Raw genomic sequence first — 16,469 nt, 5'->3', positions numbered from 1 at the left:
CCTAGCCTTACCTGCCATTAAACGTGGTCATGCAACTAAATTCTGGCCCATGGACTGTGGATAAAAGTGAGGTACACACTTCTGTGCCTAGAACAAAAAAAGCTTCCTGGTTGATCCTCCATGTTCTTCAACCACTACTTTTATTCATTGGCTGAAGAAAGTGGAGTTCAAGATACAAGAAACCTGGGTCCTTGAATGACTTCGTGGAGATGAATGCCTTGAAATTATGCTTTGGATACTGATAAGAGTGAAAAATCTTTCTTATATTAAACCAACTGAAAATCTGAGATTGTTTGCAGTAGCAGCCAGCCTGTCTTGACTAAGAAAGAAAATGAAACCTTGAAGTTGAATGATGTTATAGGAAAAAAAGAACTAAAACATGCGACCTTGAATTCTTCATTGGGACAGGAATGGTGTGGAAACAGATTGGAGGTTGAGTTACTGTTATGTCATGGCAAAAGATTTGCTACAACTGTTGCTTGTGACAACTTAGAAGGTGGCACACTATTTGCATATGTAAGCCTATAGGTCTAGAGGAAGTTTTGTGGAAGCGAGTAATAGTGTGTGTTGGCTACTGTTTGCTAACTTGAATAAAGCATTATAAGAAAGAGAAAAAAACTCAAGCAAGAATGGACTGATTTGCAAGCAGAAATAAAAGATAATTAAAGAAAAGTCCAGAAATTTGGGGGCTCAAAGATTAGAAAGCTGACTATTTCTAGACTCCCAAATAGAAAATAAAATATTAAAAACTTTGGGTACGGTCCATTTTGACCCAGACTTACAGCAATGATTTGATTAAGAGCGTGGTCTCCTCATTCAAGTCTGTTGGCCTGAAGATAGCCCCTATTAGATTGAAAGAGAGACAAAGAGAGGAACTGGGGAAGGAAAGCAATGATGTAAATCATGCCTGAGAATTATGTATAGGAAAGAACTTCGGATGTGGTTATTGGCACACATTACTAACTGGAAGTAAACAAATCAGAGGCCTATCAAGTTTTTGAGGGATCACGTTGTCAAACAAATCTTTTCATTATTTGAGTTGGAAAGTAAGGTTTGGACCTCACATTTGTACCGGTAGGAAGTGAGCTGAGCAGTCTGTAGGGAAAGCATAGTCCCCAACAGTCTTTTGTAGAATAGCAAAGCCAGGGGCTATGGAGTACAATGGACAAGGGAATCCTTGGTAAGGACAGTGAGATTTAAATGAAGGGCTTTCCTTACCCTTCATAATACCTATCCCAGCAGGATTCCGGAATTACTGTGGACACATGACTGCTGTATTTCTCCATTTGTTTGAGCTTTCATTTCATAAATGTCCTTGCCTTTAAAAAATACATATTTTTGGTTGGCTTCACTAGTTAGGATGAGTATGGATTACTTTTGTAAAAGTAAAAGTAACTAAAACAGGCACGTTTTATGGAGTAAGTTCCATGGGTCTTTTCCAAGGCTGTAGGCAAGGGTGTCTTTCCACGGTAATCTCACTTACACTTAAGTTATTGCTGGCTGTCTTCATTTAGCAACAGATTCCAGGAATACTGTGATGACCCCTAACATCCCACCGTGGAGGTTCAGGGCTAGAGGTTATAATGTGATACGAACATAAGGCTGGCACTTTAGGTATGTGGGTAGTGTGGGAGACACAGAGTTTGAAACATGAGCCAGAAGCTCGTCTACGGAAAATTCTTCTAATCACCAGATATGTTTAATTGTAAATGAAGGGTAAGGAAATTTTGGTTCTCACTGATGTCAAACTACAATGGAAATTCTCTCCTATCAGGAATATATTTAATAATGCAGTATGTATAATTTAAAATTCACTATATGTTTTATTTCTTTTTAAAAATGGGAATCATGTGAAATAGAATCAGTCAGAATTCATGGAGCAATACTACAAACAGCCTGTACTATACACATGAAGTGATTTTTTTATGCATCCCAGCTATCAATAATAAAGATGCATTGACTAACCATGTTATAAACTAAAAACATCTTTTTATCCTATTAAAAAGGTATTTTTAAAATCACTGTTACATTCATAATAGTGATCTCTAGGCTTGCTGTGACATTGAAATGGGGTTAGGAGTATAAAGCACTTGGCTACAAAGCCTGTTTACATAGCAGGATCCCAGCAGAGGATATCTAGTAAGAAAAAAAAACACCATATTGAGAGATAATCAGAGTATGCAACCAAGAAATGTAGGAAAAAAGCATTGGAGATATGTTAGGCAGTTAATTAAATATTATATCTCTCGATTTTGTAATGTCTGTAGTATTTACAGGCTTCTTAAAATGTGTAAATTGTTGTGATTTCTTTTTTCAGTCTAAATAAACTTCCGTTTAACCTAACTTGTATTTGTAATTTTTGTATTCATTTTTCTCAGGAGGGCCCCACAAATAGTAAGACCTTCACTCCCCACAAAATGTAGATCCTTCTCTGAATTAAAAATAATACATATAGCCCTGGACAGGTGACTCAGCTGGCTGGAGCATTGTCCCTTACACCAAAAGGTTGTGGATTCAATTCCTGACCAGGGCACATACCTAGACTGTGGGTTTGGTCCCCAGTCGGGGCATGTACAGGAGGCAACTGATTGATGTTTCTCTCACATTGATGTTTCTCTCTCTCTCTCTCCCTTTCTCTCTCTCTAAAATCAATAAAAACATATCCTTGGGTAAGGATTAAAATAATAATAATAATACATATATCAATATATCAATGCAAGTTCCTATTCTTTTCATTGACCTGACAGAGAGAGCTGCATGCAGACACAGAAGAGCAGTTGTCAGAATCAAGGCCTTCTTAAACATTAAGTGGTTAGACTTAACAGAAACCTAGAGGAATGAAAATGTCCATAGCAGGGGAAACTTTGGGTAAATAATTTAATTTTGAAGGAGGAAACTTTAGGCACCATTTTGTCTGTAACCTCAATTTATCTTTTAGTCTGTAACCTAAATTTATCTTGGCTGCCTTATGGCCAGGCTCCACATAATATGGTACTCAGAAAATACACAGGTCTGCTATCCAAAAAAGAAATGGAAAGTAATTTAGATTTTTAGGGAAGGCTTTTAAAGAGGCAACAAAGGGGAAAAGTATATTGCAAGACAGCAACAAAATGTTTAACAATTTTTCAACCAATTAATTCTTCTCAGTCCTTCTCGTTATGACAGTTGCTACCTCTTCTTTCTCATCTCCCTTCTTCATTCTGTTCCTTTCCTGCAACTCTCTATAGAGTGACCTATTCTTCCCTTTCTAACTCAGTTCTAACCTTAAGTTCCCCTCTCTACTACTCTGATCCACACAACCAAGTTTCAGAAGGGACTTTGGAAACCACAGAAAGGTCTTTAGTAGGATGGAGAATAGGGGTGGGTGGAAGCGGGGGAGGAGGAAGATAAAGGCTGTGTATACTTACTGTTTTGGTTATAAGTCCAGTCCTCACATTTGCAAATGAATAAAGTGAGGCCCAAATAAGTTTAGTGACTTGACATTCACCTGTTGAGTCATATGAAGTTGGGCCTGGAATTTAGGTTTACTTCATTTCAACCCTTTGTTAGAGTTCCCTAGTAGGCAATCCTATGGTCTGCCCTGTAAGGGGTCACTTTATATCCCCGGTATTGTCGAAAAAACACCAGCAGGAGTTAAGTAGCCTGTGTTCTTGTTTTGCTTCTATCAGGCGCCATGACCTTGGGCAGGTCATGTCCTTTCTAAGGCTCAGTGTCCAACTTAAAAGGGAAGCAAGTTTAACTCTTGGGTCCTGTCCAGAACTAACATTCTTTGCTTCTGGTTGTCTTGGGTCCTGTGGTTGTAGTAGTGGTGGCCTTGAGCCACTCAGGAAGACTTGCCCCTATTTTGCCCTTCATCCAACTGGGACAGAAGGGATCCTTTCTCACACTCGGTTGCCTCTTTAGTGTCCTAGCAGTATAAAGAGGGTGACCATCTCCTGGTAGAGGAGGGTGCTCCTGACTTGGATTCCCCAGGGGTGGCAAAGAGAGAGAATCCCTTCAGCGGGATCCCAAACCGGAGGCCCCTCCTTTAACCCCACCCATTTGGAACCGCGTCCAGACCCAAGCCGCAGAGCCTCAGTGAGCCCACCACGCAAGCGCAGCCACCAATGCCGCGCGAGACGGGAGGAATCTCAGGCCGAAGCAAGGTGAGAAGGAAGGGTCGCCAAGACCCCGCCTCCGTACCATCACGTGGGAGGCGGAGTCGGAAACGTGACGGCGTGCGCGGGGGCGGAGCTATTGCTGTGCGCGGGCGCGGGGGCGGGGTGCGGCGCGGCGCGGCGCGGCGCTCGCGGCTGCTGCCTGGGAGGGAGGTTGGCCAGGCGGCGGAGCGGCGCGGCTCTCAACCTGACGGGGAAGTGGCCCAGGCTGCCGCAACGAATTACCGCGAGGCGGACGGACGGACCGACGGACAGGCGAACCACGGGGGCGAAGGCTGGGAGCGGAGCCGGGCGACTTAAGGAGCGAGCGGGTCAGGCTCAGCGTCGGCCACTCTGTCGGTCCGCTGAATGAAGTGCCCGCCCCGCTGAGCCCCGAGCCCGGCGCTTTCCCCGCAAGATGGACGGTTTCGCCGGCAGCCTCGGTGAGTACGGCAGGGAAATCCTCCTTCTCCCGCGCACAGTAGAAACCTTGTCCCTCCTACATGCAGCCCAGGCCCTGCTCTCCACCCTGCCCCTCGGGATGGCAGTAGTTCCACTGCACATGTTCCCCTCGAGACTGCCGCCCCTCTACAGGCTCCGGTGAATTCAGAACCCCTCCCCCCTTGTCCAGCCCTCCAGTGTAAGACCCTGCTTTCCTCCCAGCTCCCTTTTCAGTGCCTGGCCTTCCTTTCCTGAAAGTGGGAACCCCTTTTCTCCGAGAGGCCCCAGTAGCTGCTGCTCCTCTCCCCATACACTCATGGCTCCCCTCACGGACCCACCTTCATGGTTGGGACACCCTTTCTCAAACTCTGACCCCTCTTTAGGGTACTACATTCCTTCCATTTTCCACACCCGAACTCCCAGAGTGGGGACACCCCTTACCCACGCAGAGGCTCCCTTTTAGTATAGGGACCCCGTTCCTTCTCAGGAAGGGGGCACCCCCCACCCCCGACACGCAGTCTTCACTTTAAATTTGGAGACTTATTGCACCTCTCGGTAACTGACAACTTCCCTTCACTTCCCTGAACATTTTACACTGGTAGAGAGAACCAGAAAAACTTAAGCATCATTTGCCTAATACAGGAAAGGAAGAGGTGCATCTGAGTTGGGGGACCCTCTTTAAGAGGAATGAAAGCAGAAGTATTTTCTGGCTCTGCAAGCATGCTAGGGAGGAGGAATCCTGCCCAATGAATGCATAGGAAAAGGGGCCTCTGTCAGGGAAAGAAAGGATTCTCCATTTTTGGAATATGTTGTGTTTGTGGAATGGAGAAAGGGAGAGGTTATTAAGTAGGCTCAAGTATCCTTTGTGTCCCCTTTCACCCAAATAAAGGTAGTAAATTTTGTAACTGGCTAAGGGAATCAGAACTCGAGGCTGGTACTCACGGCCCTGTAACCTGTGTCTGGAATTACTATTCTTCGAGGCCACTGAAATCTGGTTACTGTATAGATTGAACTCAATTGTTAAGATGGTGAGAGAAACAGTTTCTGCTTTGGCTGATGCTGCAGTTATGTGATACCTGCTGCTGGATTTGTATTTCGAGTATTATATTTGGAGGTAACTTGTATTTAGATGCCATTCTTTTGCATTTCTTGATAATAAATCCCTAGTTGGTTCATGTTCATCGATCAGTACATGATCTGGCTATGGGCAATACTTTATTTAGACATGTTGGGATTAGATGGATTTTTTAATCTAAAATGAAAAAAGTAAGTCCGAGAGAAATGGACCCATTTTAAGTATTAACTAGTAAAAACTGTAAATTTGGCCCTTTCTCTGGAAAGAAAAAAAAAAAGGCACACATTAGAGTGTGTTGAGAGTGAAATCCTAAAATAGGCAACTGAGTGTTACTCTTTCCTCCCCAAAGGCACCTGTTGTCCATTATCTAACCTTTGATGTCTTATAATTCCTTACATAGTGAGGTAGTTTCATTCTTGGGCTCCTTTTAAAGAGGCATCAACTTTTCACTGCCTTTTTTTTGGGGGGGGGGCTCCTGCCCCATTCTATTTGCTAATTAAATTGGACTGAAAGACTTGTTTTTATAGAGTCACAAATGGGTGATCATGTACTAGGTCCAAAATTGAGTGTCTTTAGGGATGTTGGGGGTGGGTGGGAGACTGAGCTGTCTCTGCACTGTTGGCTTCTTAGCCAGTAGAAATTGGGGAATCTCTCGCTACTCATAGTAGAATTAGCTGTTCTACTTCTCTGCGGTTGGTTCTGAGGACTTCTGGAAGTCTTGCCAAAGCGTCCTCTTCTGTAAGTGTTTTACGGAAGTCTTTCTCACCATTTGGGGCACTAAGGTTTATTTTTGACATTGTGGATATACCTTGTTAAATAACTTTATCCCTTCCTACAAGTTCATTAGGCAACTTATGAGAGAGACTGAAAGATGATGAATTTCAGTTAGGGCTCCCGTGTTTCATAGAGTGTTAGCACTCACCCCAATATTGGATGTTTTCTTATTCGTTTGATGCCATCCTTGGGGTGATACATTGATGCACCTTTTCCTTTTTTTAGCTATGGTGTTGATCAGGAACAGGGGTGATGCTGGCCTCTATAGAGAGGAACCTGTGTCAGCAGAGGGAATATTTCTGGAACTGCTCCTGATGAAGATACTTCTTAGCTGGAGCACTGTGCTTTCTCTTTCTGTCCCCCTAGTAAGAGTAAAACTAGGCCCCATCTTAATTGAAACCTTAAAGGGTTGGGGTGGGGGAGGAGTTGTGCTGGTATATTTTACTGGTAGCCTCTAAACAGCTTTGCTCAGCTCCTGCCAAATTGCTTGTTTCTGTTCCCTGCAGTTCATTAGTCTAGAGCGAGTGTTACATTGATCTTTATTTTATCAGGAGAGACATGAATGTAAAGGCAAGCACTTGTGTTCTAGTAGATGTTTAAAAACTTTCATTTACCCAAACAAGAATTCAAAACATGTGAAGTTCTTCTAAGGTCACAAGTATTGAAAATGTTTATTTATTCTGAAGGAAGTGTACGTGCTACATCGGTTCTTTAAAAAATGTGAAGAAACTATATTTTTATAAGCAGAAAAGTTAGTGCTTTATAAACAATGATTCTAGAGAAACTGATATTTAAGGGAATCTTAATGTGAATCACTTTGTAAGTGAAAAACTTTTAAAATTTAAACTGTACCCTTGATTGTTGAGTGTTCAGGTAAGGAAAACACTCTTATGTGCATTTTATAAAATATCTAATAGCAATTAAAACTGTGTGTAGTGGTTTTTGAAATCACTGAGAGGAATGTTAATTGATTGGCTATGTTATATGCGCCACATTGAAATTATATACCAGTTGTATAACTTTCGTTTTATGTAAAAACAGCTAAAGGATGCTTTTAATCTCTGCAGCTGATGAATTTCGGGCAACTTGGCTGGCAGGTGCTTGTACTCTGGAATTTCCCTTAGGCTAGTATCCTTTAGTTTATGAGTTATGGTAATTAAAAACGGCAACACTTTGGAAACGATTTTTAAAAAACTTAGTGGGGGGCGCAAGTACCTTAAACAATCGTATCTTGATGTCCTGTCTCCAAATCACTATATACATATACACACACATACCAAATGTATGTACAGTATTTATTTTAAGTCTCAGATATATGTTCAAAAGTGAGAAACTATTGACGTGACTTTTTTTATTAATTTTCATAGAGCCGGGGATAGGTGCATTTTATGCTTACCCTTTTTAACCTTTTTTTCCCCCATAATAAAGGCTTTAATTTTTGGAGTTTTACCTTGGAATTTACTAGAGGGAAGTGTGTTTACACTTTAAAGACAACATACAGTTAACTGTATCCGTTTTAACTGTTTCTGCTCCAAAGATTTAAAGGAAAAAACCCAAAACAAAACTCAAAAATTGATTACAATTTTTTAAAGAAAAATTGTAACGAATGAAATTGTAGGGTTAGTATATATAAGAAACAACATTCTGGATGCAGGATATGTGAACAAATAGTAGCAGTGTGCTTCAATTTATGAAAAGTTTTAAGAAAATCTTTCACGTTACAGTATTAGAACTATGATTCTTTCATATACTCTTGTTTTCTTAAAGGAACAATGCAGTCTATGATTTTTACATATTAATATAGTCTAAATCATTCTTTATGTATTTAGTCACAGTAAAGTATTTCTCATGTAATAACATTGGGAATTTTTTTTTTACCTTTTAATTTCTTCTTGGTTTTTTCTTATAGGGCTGAAGATACAGACTTAAGTTACACATGTAATGTGACATATATTAGTAGTAACTCATAACATATATAAGTAGTAGCTCTTACATGGTCAGTACAACATCTATAACATGAGTTAGCTAGAGTATATGTATGTAGAGTAACACCTATTTTGTGACCAGTATTATGTTTGGTTGTTTTTTTTGGGAAGGACAGATCTATGACAGGCTTCTTGCCTTGTAGGAGCTTACTATCTGGTTTTAAATAGATATCTAGAGATGTTTAAGCATAAGGGGGGAAGCACCATTTAGAATCCTGTGCCATTAATGTATCAAGCATGTAACTTCTGAGGGAACATTTGGAGATTGCTAAATTTATCTCTGCAGAGCCTGGCTTTTTAAAACAATGAAGTAATTTATTTAGCAGTTCAAATATTAGGGAATAATATTACTAGATCTTTTTCTGCTTAAGTTTGAATAACACATGGTAAAAGTACTCTATTAATTTCATGTATATGAGTCCATTTCTGTAACATGTAAAATTTCAATGTGCATAAGAAATTTGAGAAGAAAGTTTTGATTTTAAAACAAGTAAAATCTAGGACGTTAAAAAAGTAAGGAAATAATTTACTCCATCAGCTCTTGCCTCAATGTGAAGATTCCCATCCTACAGTATATTTTCAAATCTGTGTACTATAGTTTTAGCTGTCTCAGACTATTGTAATGCCTTAACTATGCTTATTGATGTGTAGTTTACAGAAAGCTTTATCTCAATTAACCTAGGGAGAGAAGAAATTCCCCTTACATAAATGAGGAAACTGAGGTTCAGAGAGTTTATGATGTTTTTAAAAAAGGCTTTGAGTCCATATTTTTTCTTCTACTTTATTAGAGGGAATGGAGTGGGGGAGACTAACTTATCAGGTTTGTGTGTATTTTAAATAATGAAAACAGTATAAAAAAAAAGAAAAATAAGTTATCCTTTTTTTAGCTCATTTGTGTGCATCTGGCATTAACATGTTGATATTCTTCTTTTTAGTCTTTTTCTGTGCTTTTTATAGAATTAAAATTGTACTATAGATAAAAATTTGCAGTTTTTTTTCCTCTGATCCTAACAATTATTTTTCTTTTACTTGTACTCAGATTTTTCTGATGAAGTCCAATATTCTTTACCCTATTACTGACTTTTCTTAACCCGCTTTTACAGCAAATCTAACATACCTGAATCTGAACCACTCTTTCTCTAACTCAGCTTTTTTTCCTTATTTTCCATTGTCTGTAAGTATCACTCAGGATTGAAGTCTCAGAATCATGTTTGAACCCCTGCCATTTTTTACTTCCACATTAAAAAATCTCTTCTAATATTGTCAATTCTTGTCACTTTTTTTCATCCCTTCCTTGCATTTTTTTACCACCACAATTCAAATACTTACTATTCCATATTGGTATTACCGATAGCTTCAAGAACCTCCACCTGTTCCATTTATTGTGGGGAATGGGGGGCAGAGGGAAGCTTCAGATTAATTTTCCTAAAGCAGCGATTTGATTTGCCATTCACTCTCAGATTGCTTCGTTGCCTTAATGACTAACTTGGAACACTTCAGCCTTGTTCTCAAGGCTCTCCATTATTTCTTTGTGCTCTATTAACATATTCTGGCCAAAATGACATTATTTCTTGTTTCCCCAATGTGGTTATTTTTTTTTCATCCCTGTGACTATGCTCAGTACCCATCAAGACCCAACTCAAATATTCCTTTCTAAATACCCTTCTTTATTTGTTCCTTTCATTCCCAGCCAGAAGTTTTTGCCCTTGAACTTTTAACGTAGGAGCATTCTTCAAGCACTTATCACAGACTATCTCTTCTTATAAGGTATAACTAATTATTACAAGTCTTAGAATTGTTGTAAGTTTCATTTCTCCGGCCAAAATATAAACCTGTTAGAGGCTGACACTCTCATGTCGTCTTTGAAATCTTACAGCAGAGCAGTGGTGATTTTATGATCCAGTCAAGTTTGGGGAAGAAATTAGGGAACCAGTTTATAATTAGCAACATACAACCTTTACTTTCACCATTGTTTCATAAGAGAAATAACTTTGAAGACCAAAAAATTACCATACATAATCTCAGAATTGAGTCCTTTAACAAAATTAAGTAATTCATTATGTTGTTCTTATTTTTCTCATTTCACCTTAAATGAGTGAAAACTTTGTTCCAAACTTTGTTGGGCAATTTGATAAAGAGATCTGTGCCAGGTTCTGGGGTGGTGTTTTTCAAGTGCAGATCTTGTGTATGACCTATTATCGATTTAGAAGTCAGTTTCTTTGGGGTCCAGACCAACACATAAAAGAATAGGGAGGGGGAAAGGAAGAAAGAAAGATTATAAAAAATCGGTGCTTCATGTGATATTGCTTCAAGAACCTTTTCACGTTTCTGTTTTTGCCCTAGAATTGCAATGTAAAATTTTTCTTATTCTGGGTAACAGATGAAAGATTTACTTCTCATGGTTAATCCCTGTCTTTGACAGACTAGGTGAGAGGCTGACTGTATACATGGAAAGGGGGATGATCAACCAGAAGGATTTATAATGAGTTGTGTTCTCTGTTATTGAAGTTTTTAGAATCTGAATGTAATAATTAGAATATAGTTCATACCAATAGCAGCAAAAATGTATCTGTAGTTCTAACATCAATTTAATTGGGGCAAACTCAGTATGCAGAAATGTGGTTTTAGAAAACTGATAGGATGGGGTGTGTTACTTACAATTTTTGCAAAATAATTCACTATATTGTATTTTTAGCTTTGCTCATGAAATTGTTTCTCGACTGGTTTTCCCGTCATTAGCTATTTAAAATGTATCTAATCTTTAAGGCATGGCTCAAGCACACTTTTTTTTCCTGGAATCCGGGCCTGACTATTCTAGTCTTGCACACATACCATTGTACTATGGCGCTTCTAAAGTGGAGGAGACAGAGTGCTTACACCTAAGGGATCTGGGAGTGTAGCCAAAACTTGGAGTTTATTTAGCTTAAAAATTCATATGATAATTTCGCAGCCATTATAATAAGGATTGATTCAGGCAGCGATCATTGATGCTAAATCTAGGGGATATTTTGATGAGGAGCAAGATGTTTGCATGGTCTTAAATATCTCCTTATATATTGCTTATTAGTTGCAAGGGGGAAAATAGTAACATTATACAGTGGTGAAATCAGATAACACCTTGAGTTCATGATCAAAATAAATAGCACCAGCGGACATTGTGTGCCTCTGAATGTGATGCCCTGAGAATACATCATTTATGTACTTCTCCAGCCAGGAATGCATAACCTGATGCTAATCATGAGGAAACATTGAATTCCAAATGGTGAACATCCTATTTTTTAGAAGGGTGAGGAGACTGTACTTTTTAAAAAATATGAATGTTTTAAAAACCAAGAAAGGCTGTGGAAATGTTCCAGATTAAAGGAGACTAAAGAGACATGGCACCTATTTGTGACCCTAGAGTGGATCTTGTATTGGAGGGGATAATGCTGTAAAGCCAGGGCCTCCAACCTGCGGGCTGCATGTGGCCCAGGATGGCTATGAATGGGGCCCAACGCAAAATCGTAAATTTACTTAAACATTGATTACTAAGGTTTATACTAAGTTTTATTACTTAGTTATGCACATTTTCTGTATTAGTGATCACAAACTTGGGACCTGATTGATGATTTTAAGATTATCAAAAGGGCTGCTGCATAATTAGGATTATTATGTGAGAACTTTTTTGCTTACCTGTGGTGGCGGGTATCACAAAAATTATGCATGGAGCATTTATTTATTTATTTATTTATTTATTTATTGCTCATGAGTTTTCGTTTGTATATTTAATGTGTGGCCCAAGACAACTCTTCTTCCAGTGTGGCCCAGAGACACGAAAAGGTTGGACATCCCTGCAAGGATCACTTGGCAAAATGAGAAAGTGGATGATAGATTACATAAAAGCATTGCATCAATATTAAATTTACTGAAGTTGATAACTATCCTCAGGTTATGTAAGAGAGTATGTTTATTCTCAGGCAATACCCACTGAAGTTTTTAGGGAAGAAAGGCCATGTATGTGTAACATACTCTCAAATGGTGTAGGAAAAAATTGTGTGATGTGTATGTGTTTTATATATGTGCATATAAATTTATGTATGTATACATAGCCATATATAAAGAGGGAGGGAGCGAGAGAAAATGCAAGGATGCTTGAGTGCAAATAAAGTGAGGAAAATGTTAAAATAGGTGAATTTGGTAATAACTATTGATATTTGTACTATTCTTATTCTCACAGCTTTTCTGTAAGGTTGAAACTACTCTCAACTGAAAGTTTTTAAAAATCATATGAGCTTTGCATTATACTCCATAATATAGCATTTTAAAAATATGGAAATAGAAGTATCTCCTGTCCCAGAAAATTCCAGGCAAACTCTTGGGATAAATTGTGGCTCCCAAGAATATGTTCCATGTATATCATGTGGTTTCCTTTTATCCCTAGGCCTTAGTTTGGGAAACATGCGTCTAGGCAAGAAGCAGCTGTGGTTCAAATTTAGCCGACAGACATATTTTGTTTGGCCCTTTTGAGTGTTTTAAAGATTGGGAAATTTCACATAAAAATCTGGATCTTTGGTTTCTCTTGAAAAAATGGGATGACCTTGCCACTGCAGGTATGCGTTCCATAGATGATGTGTATACTCACTAAGCGGTGTGTCAGGTAAGCGGTCTCAGTCCCTGCCTTACACGCAAGTTGTTCCAGGCATTTATCTTATTATCTGGCCTCTCTCGGCATATGTTTGCAGCCTCTGCCTAGCTGAACAAGTGGGAGTGTCTGTCCTCTTCCAGACCCATGCGGATTTGCTAATTGTCTTAATAATGTCTTTTATAGCAAAATAATTCAGTTCAGAATCAATTATTGCATTTACTTGTCCTGTCTGTTTAGTCTTCTTCAATCTGGAACAGTTCCTTAGTCTTTCCTTGGGTTTCGTGACCTTGCCCCTTTGCAAGATTACAGGCCAAGCATTGTAGAATGTCCCTTAATTTGATGTTTCCTCCTGATTAGATACAAGTTATATATCTTTGGCAGAAATGCCACAGAAGTGAAGCTTGTTTTGTCTCATCGTATCCTGTCAGGTGGCACGCAATTTTAATTCGTCCCATTGTTAGTGATGTCCATTTTCATCATTGTATTCAGGTGGTGTCTATGAGGTTCTGCTACTACTTTAAAATTACTTTTTTAGAAATTTTGTAATTATTACTGTATGTAGTAGGTAGTGCTCTGAAACTTTGGTAATTCTGTTTCTTATCAGACCTTCAATTTATTGGTTTGTTTATATCTGTATGGACTCGGGTATTCTATTTTTTTTTTCCTCAGTGGATCATAATCCATTACTGTTTGAAACTCAGATTGGCTCCGTTTTGGCTAGTGGGACCCATTCGTGCTGGCTTCTGCATTGTCTTGACATGTTCCCATCTTTTTTTGAGGACTTTCCTGCTTTTTGACCAAGTAAGACAATTCACATACACAGTTCAGTCTAAGTAGGGTTCAGGTTTTGGATTAAGTCATTTTTGAGTTAGTCAACATTTTTTATGGTTCTTTTGTAATTTTCTAACTGTATAATATATCTTACAGTTAAACTGTGTTCAACACAGGGACTAGATCACTAATGTAAATTAGTTGGAGGGTATTTGCTGTCAATAAGAAGACCTTCAGGATGTTTCTTATAACCCTGTTTCTACATTTAAACAGCAGTTATTTTAGAGAGTAAGGTGCTGTTAGGTGGTGTATGTGTGAAGGAGTTGGTTAAAAGAAATAATAGTAAAATCAGCCATGTTTTTTCCCACTTAAAGTATTGTGATTATTTTTTCTTTTCATCAAACACAAATATAAACTGTAATGCATCATTATTTAAACATTTGGTCTTCTTAGGCTGCATACGTAGATCATCATTTAACCTGTTCTTCATGACTGATGGTGGTTATTAAGAGCATTAGACATGGGTCTGTGTTGTAATATTTGTGTAGAGCTGTTTGCTCTACACACTGACTCTAGACAGTTACAGTTGCCTTCCTTGCTGTTATTTGTAACATAGTGTCAGTGGGCTTTGCCCTTTTCTTTCTCTCTATTGTTTAAAAAAAACCTCATTCATAATATTTGAGCCTATATCTCTTGAAAGGTAGAGGTTTGTTTAAATAAGGATTTAAACAAGATTTATACATTGTATTTGGTTGCTTTGCCTCTTAAGACTTTTAATCTATTTCCCTTCCCTTTTTTCCTTTGCAATTTGTTAAAGAAAATACACATTTTGTCCTATAGGGTTTAACACAAGTGCTGATTGTATCCTTTGGTGTTATTTAACATGTTTCTTTGTCTTCTATATATTCTATAAATAGAACCTTAGTAGATTTTTATATATTTTGTGTATTTCCATCTTCTGCTAACTTTTTTTTTTTATGCTCAGATTTTCCTATCTTTGGCCTGTGGGAGCATCTTCAAATTGACTCCTGAGCCCTCATCCTAGTGGTTTTGTGGTTTTCCTTGCTTTCTGATATGACAAGATGTTAAAACTTTTCTTTTTCACATGCTGGTCTAATTCTGCGATTGGCTATTTCTCTAAGAAGTCTTGGTCTCTTTTGGCACAAGATGGTATTTTAGACTGTAAAGGCGCTCATTGTTAATGGATTGGTTATTGTTTCTAGTCTCTTTCTCTCTCTTTTTTTTTTAATTTCCAATTTTAAATCTGCTGTGGGCTGGGAAACCAGATAACGAAGCTGGTTTGACTTACATAAAGATTGTTTTGAACTTCAGAAAGGAAGAACCCAAAGTTCAAGACCTGTCTGTACTTAAATTGTGCGGCGTCACACCTACAGGGACAGGATCATAACCAATAAATATTGCTAATGTTGGTGATTCTGTGAAATAATAGGATACCAGATGTTCCTCAGAGTAAAATAATACATTTCTGAATGAGGACCTTAATATAAGTGTATGAACTTTTAGTTCACAAACTTGATGATACATACATGTTTTAAATTGTAGACTACTTATGCTTCCTGTATTTTCTTTTGTTAAGGTTATCTTTTTGTTTCTTTTGTTCAAATAAATCCTTGGATCAGTGAGGGGTTAGTATATTATAGAGTCAAATTATACTGTATTATATTTGCAGTATTCCATAATAAGAATGCACTTTTTTCTTAAAACATTTTTTCAGAGAATGTACTTTTTCTGACTTTCCAAAATTGATGACTTCCTGTTTTAAAACAGAACTTTTTCATGTTGATATCTGATATTTTTCCTTAAGTTATTTTTTTAATCTTGCGTACAAAGTGACTGTCTTACACTGGTCTTTAAGTGACAGTAATATCTTGGTCTTTGACACATCAGAACAAATGACAAAATTTATTTGCATTTTTTTGAGCCATTTGTTCCAGAATAGTGTCATAACTGACTTCTGTTGATGAGTGAGTAGGAGGTTCTTTTTTTTTTCTTTTAGAGTTTGAAGGATATCCTGTTTTCAGTTTAGTTGGGGCATCGCCTTTGATTTTCTTTGACTGCTTTGTGTACCTCTTGGCATTCATCTTTAATTCCTTCCAGTTGTGGTTAGTGTGAATGAATGTCTTTGGCACAATTTGTTGATTTTTAAGGATCTGGTATTGTGCATTATTTGAGATAAGGTATTGGGAAACAAAGTTTAGAATATAGAGAGCTGATTGGGAAAGTAATCAATATTTGACTTTGCTTGAAATTTTTGTTTGTGAATGAGATTTAATGATTATATGCACACTGAAACTTCTTGGTTCATTCGGGCATACTTTAATTAGGATAGGGTTATAGGTTTCATAGGTCATGTAGGTTACTAATTTTTTTTGTTTGTTTCTTGGTCATAAACACATTCAGTAAGTAAACGGGTTTTGATTAACTTCTTTGGAGGACAGTATATACTAAGTGCAATGGTAGATTGGTGAATCAGACACTCAGAGTCCCTACTTTCATGAAGCTGATAATTCTGGGGGATTCATGCAACATTTATCCAGGAAATGTTTATTGAATGCTTGGTATGTGCTCAGCAGTTTTCCAGCTATAAACAAAGCTCTTATGGAGCTTACAAGTTTTTAAAACTTACAGAGTAATAAGAATTG

General features: G+C 38.1%; 1 protein-coding gene across 3 annotated transcripts in view; it reads left to right on the top strand.

The window, feature by feature from the left end:
• The first annotated feature begins 4,270 nt into the window (after positions 1-4,270).
• Positions 4,271-16,469, top strand: part of EML4 (EMAP like 4) — a 135,304-nt gene continuing 123,105 nt past the window's right edge. For all 3 annotated transcript variants that reach the window (XM_054567338.1, XM_054567330.1, XM_054567322.1), the window contains exon 1: positions 4,271-4,579. In XM_054567338.1, coding sequence (XP_054423313.1) covers positions 4,555-4,579 — 25 coding nt within the window. In that variant the 5' untranslated portion in view covers positions 4,271-4,554. The remainder of the gene's footprint in view (positions 4,580-16,469) is intronic.

The sequence above is a fragment of the Pteronotus mesoamericanus genome, unplaced genomic scaffold (genome assembly GCF_021234165.1).
Source record: "Pteronotus mesoamericanus isolate MK-2021 breed Mesoamerican mustached bat unplaced genomic scaffold, CSHL_Meso_final contig_101, whole genome shotgun sequence".
Classification (NCBI taxonomy): Eukaryota; Metazoa; Chordata; class Mammalia; order Chiroptera; family Mormoopidae; genus Pteronotus; species Pteronotus mesoamericanus.
This window is presented reverse-complemented; position numbering and strand designations above follow the sequence as displayed.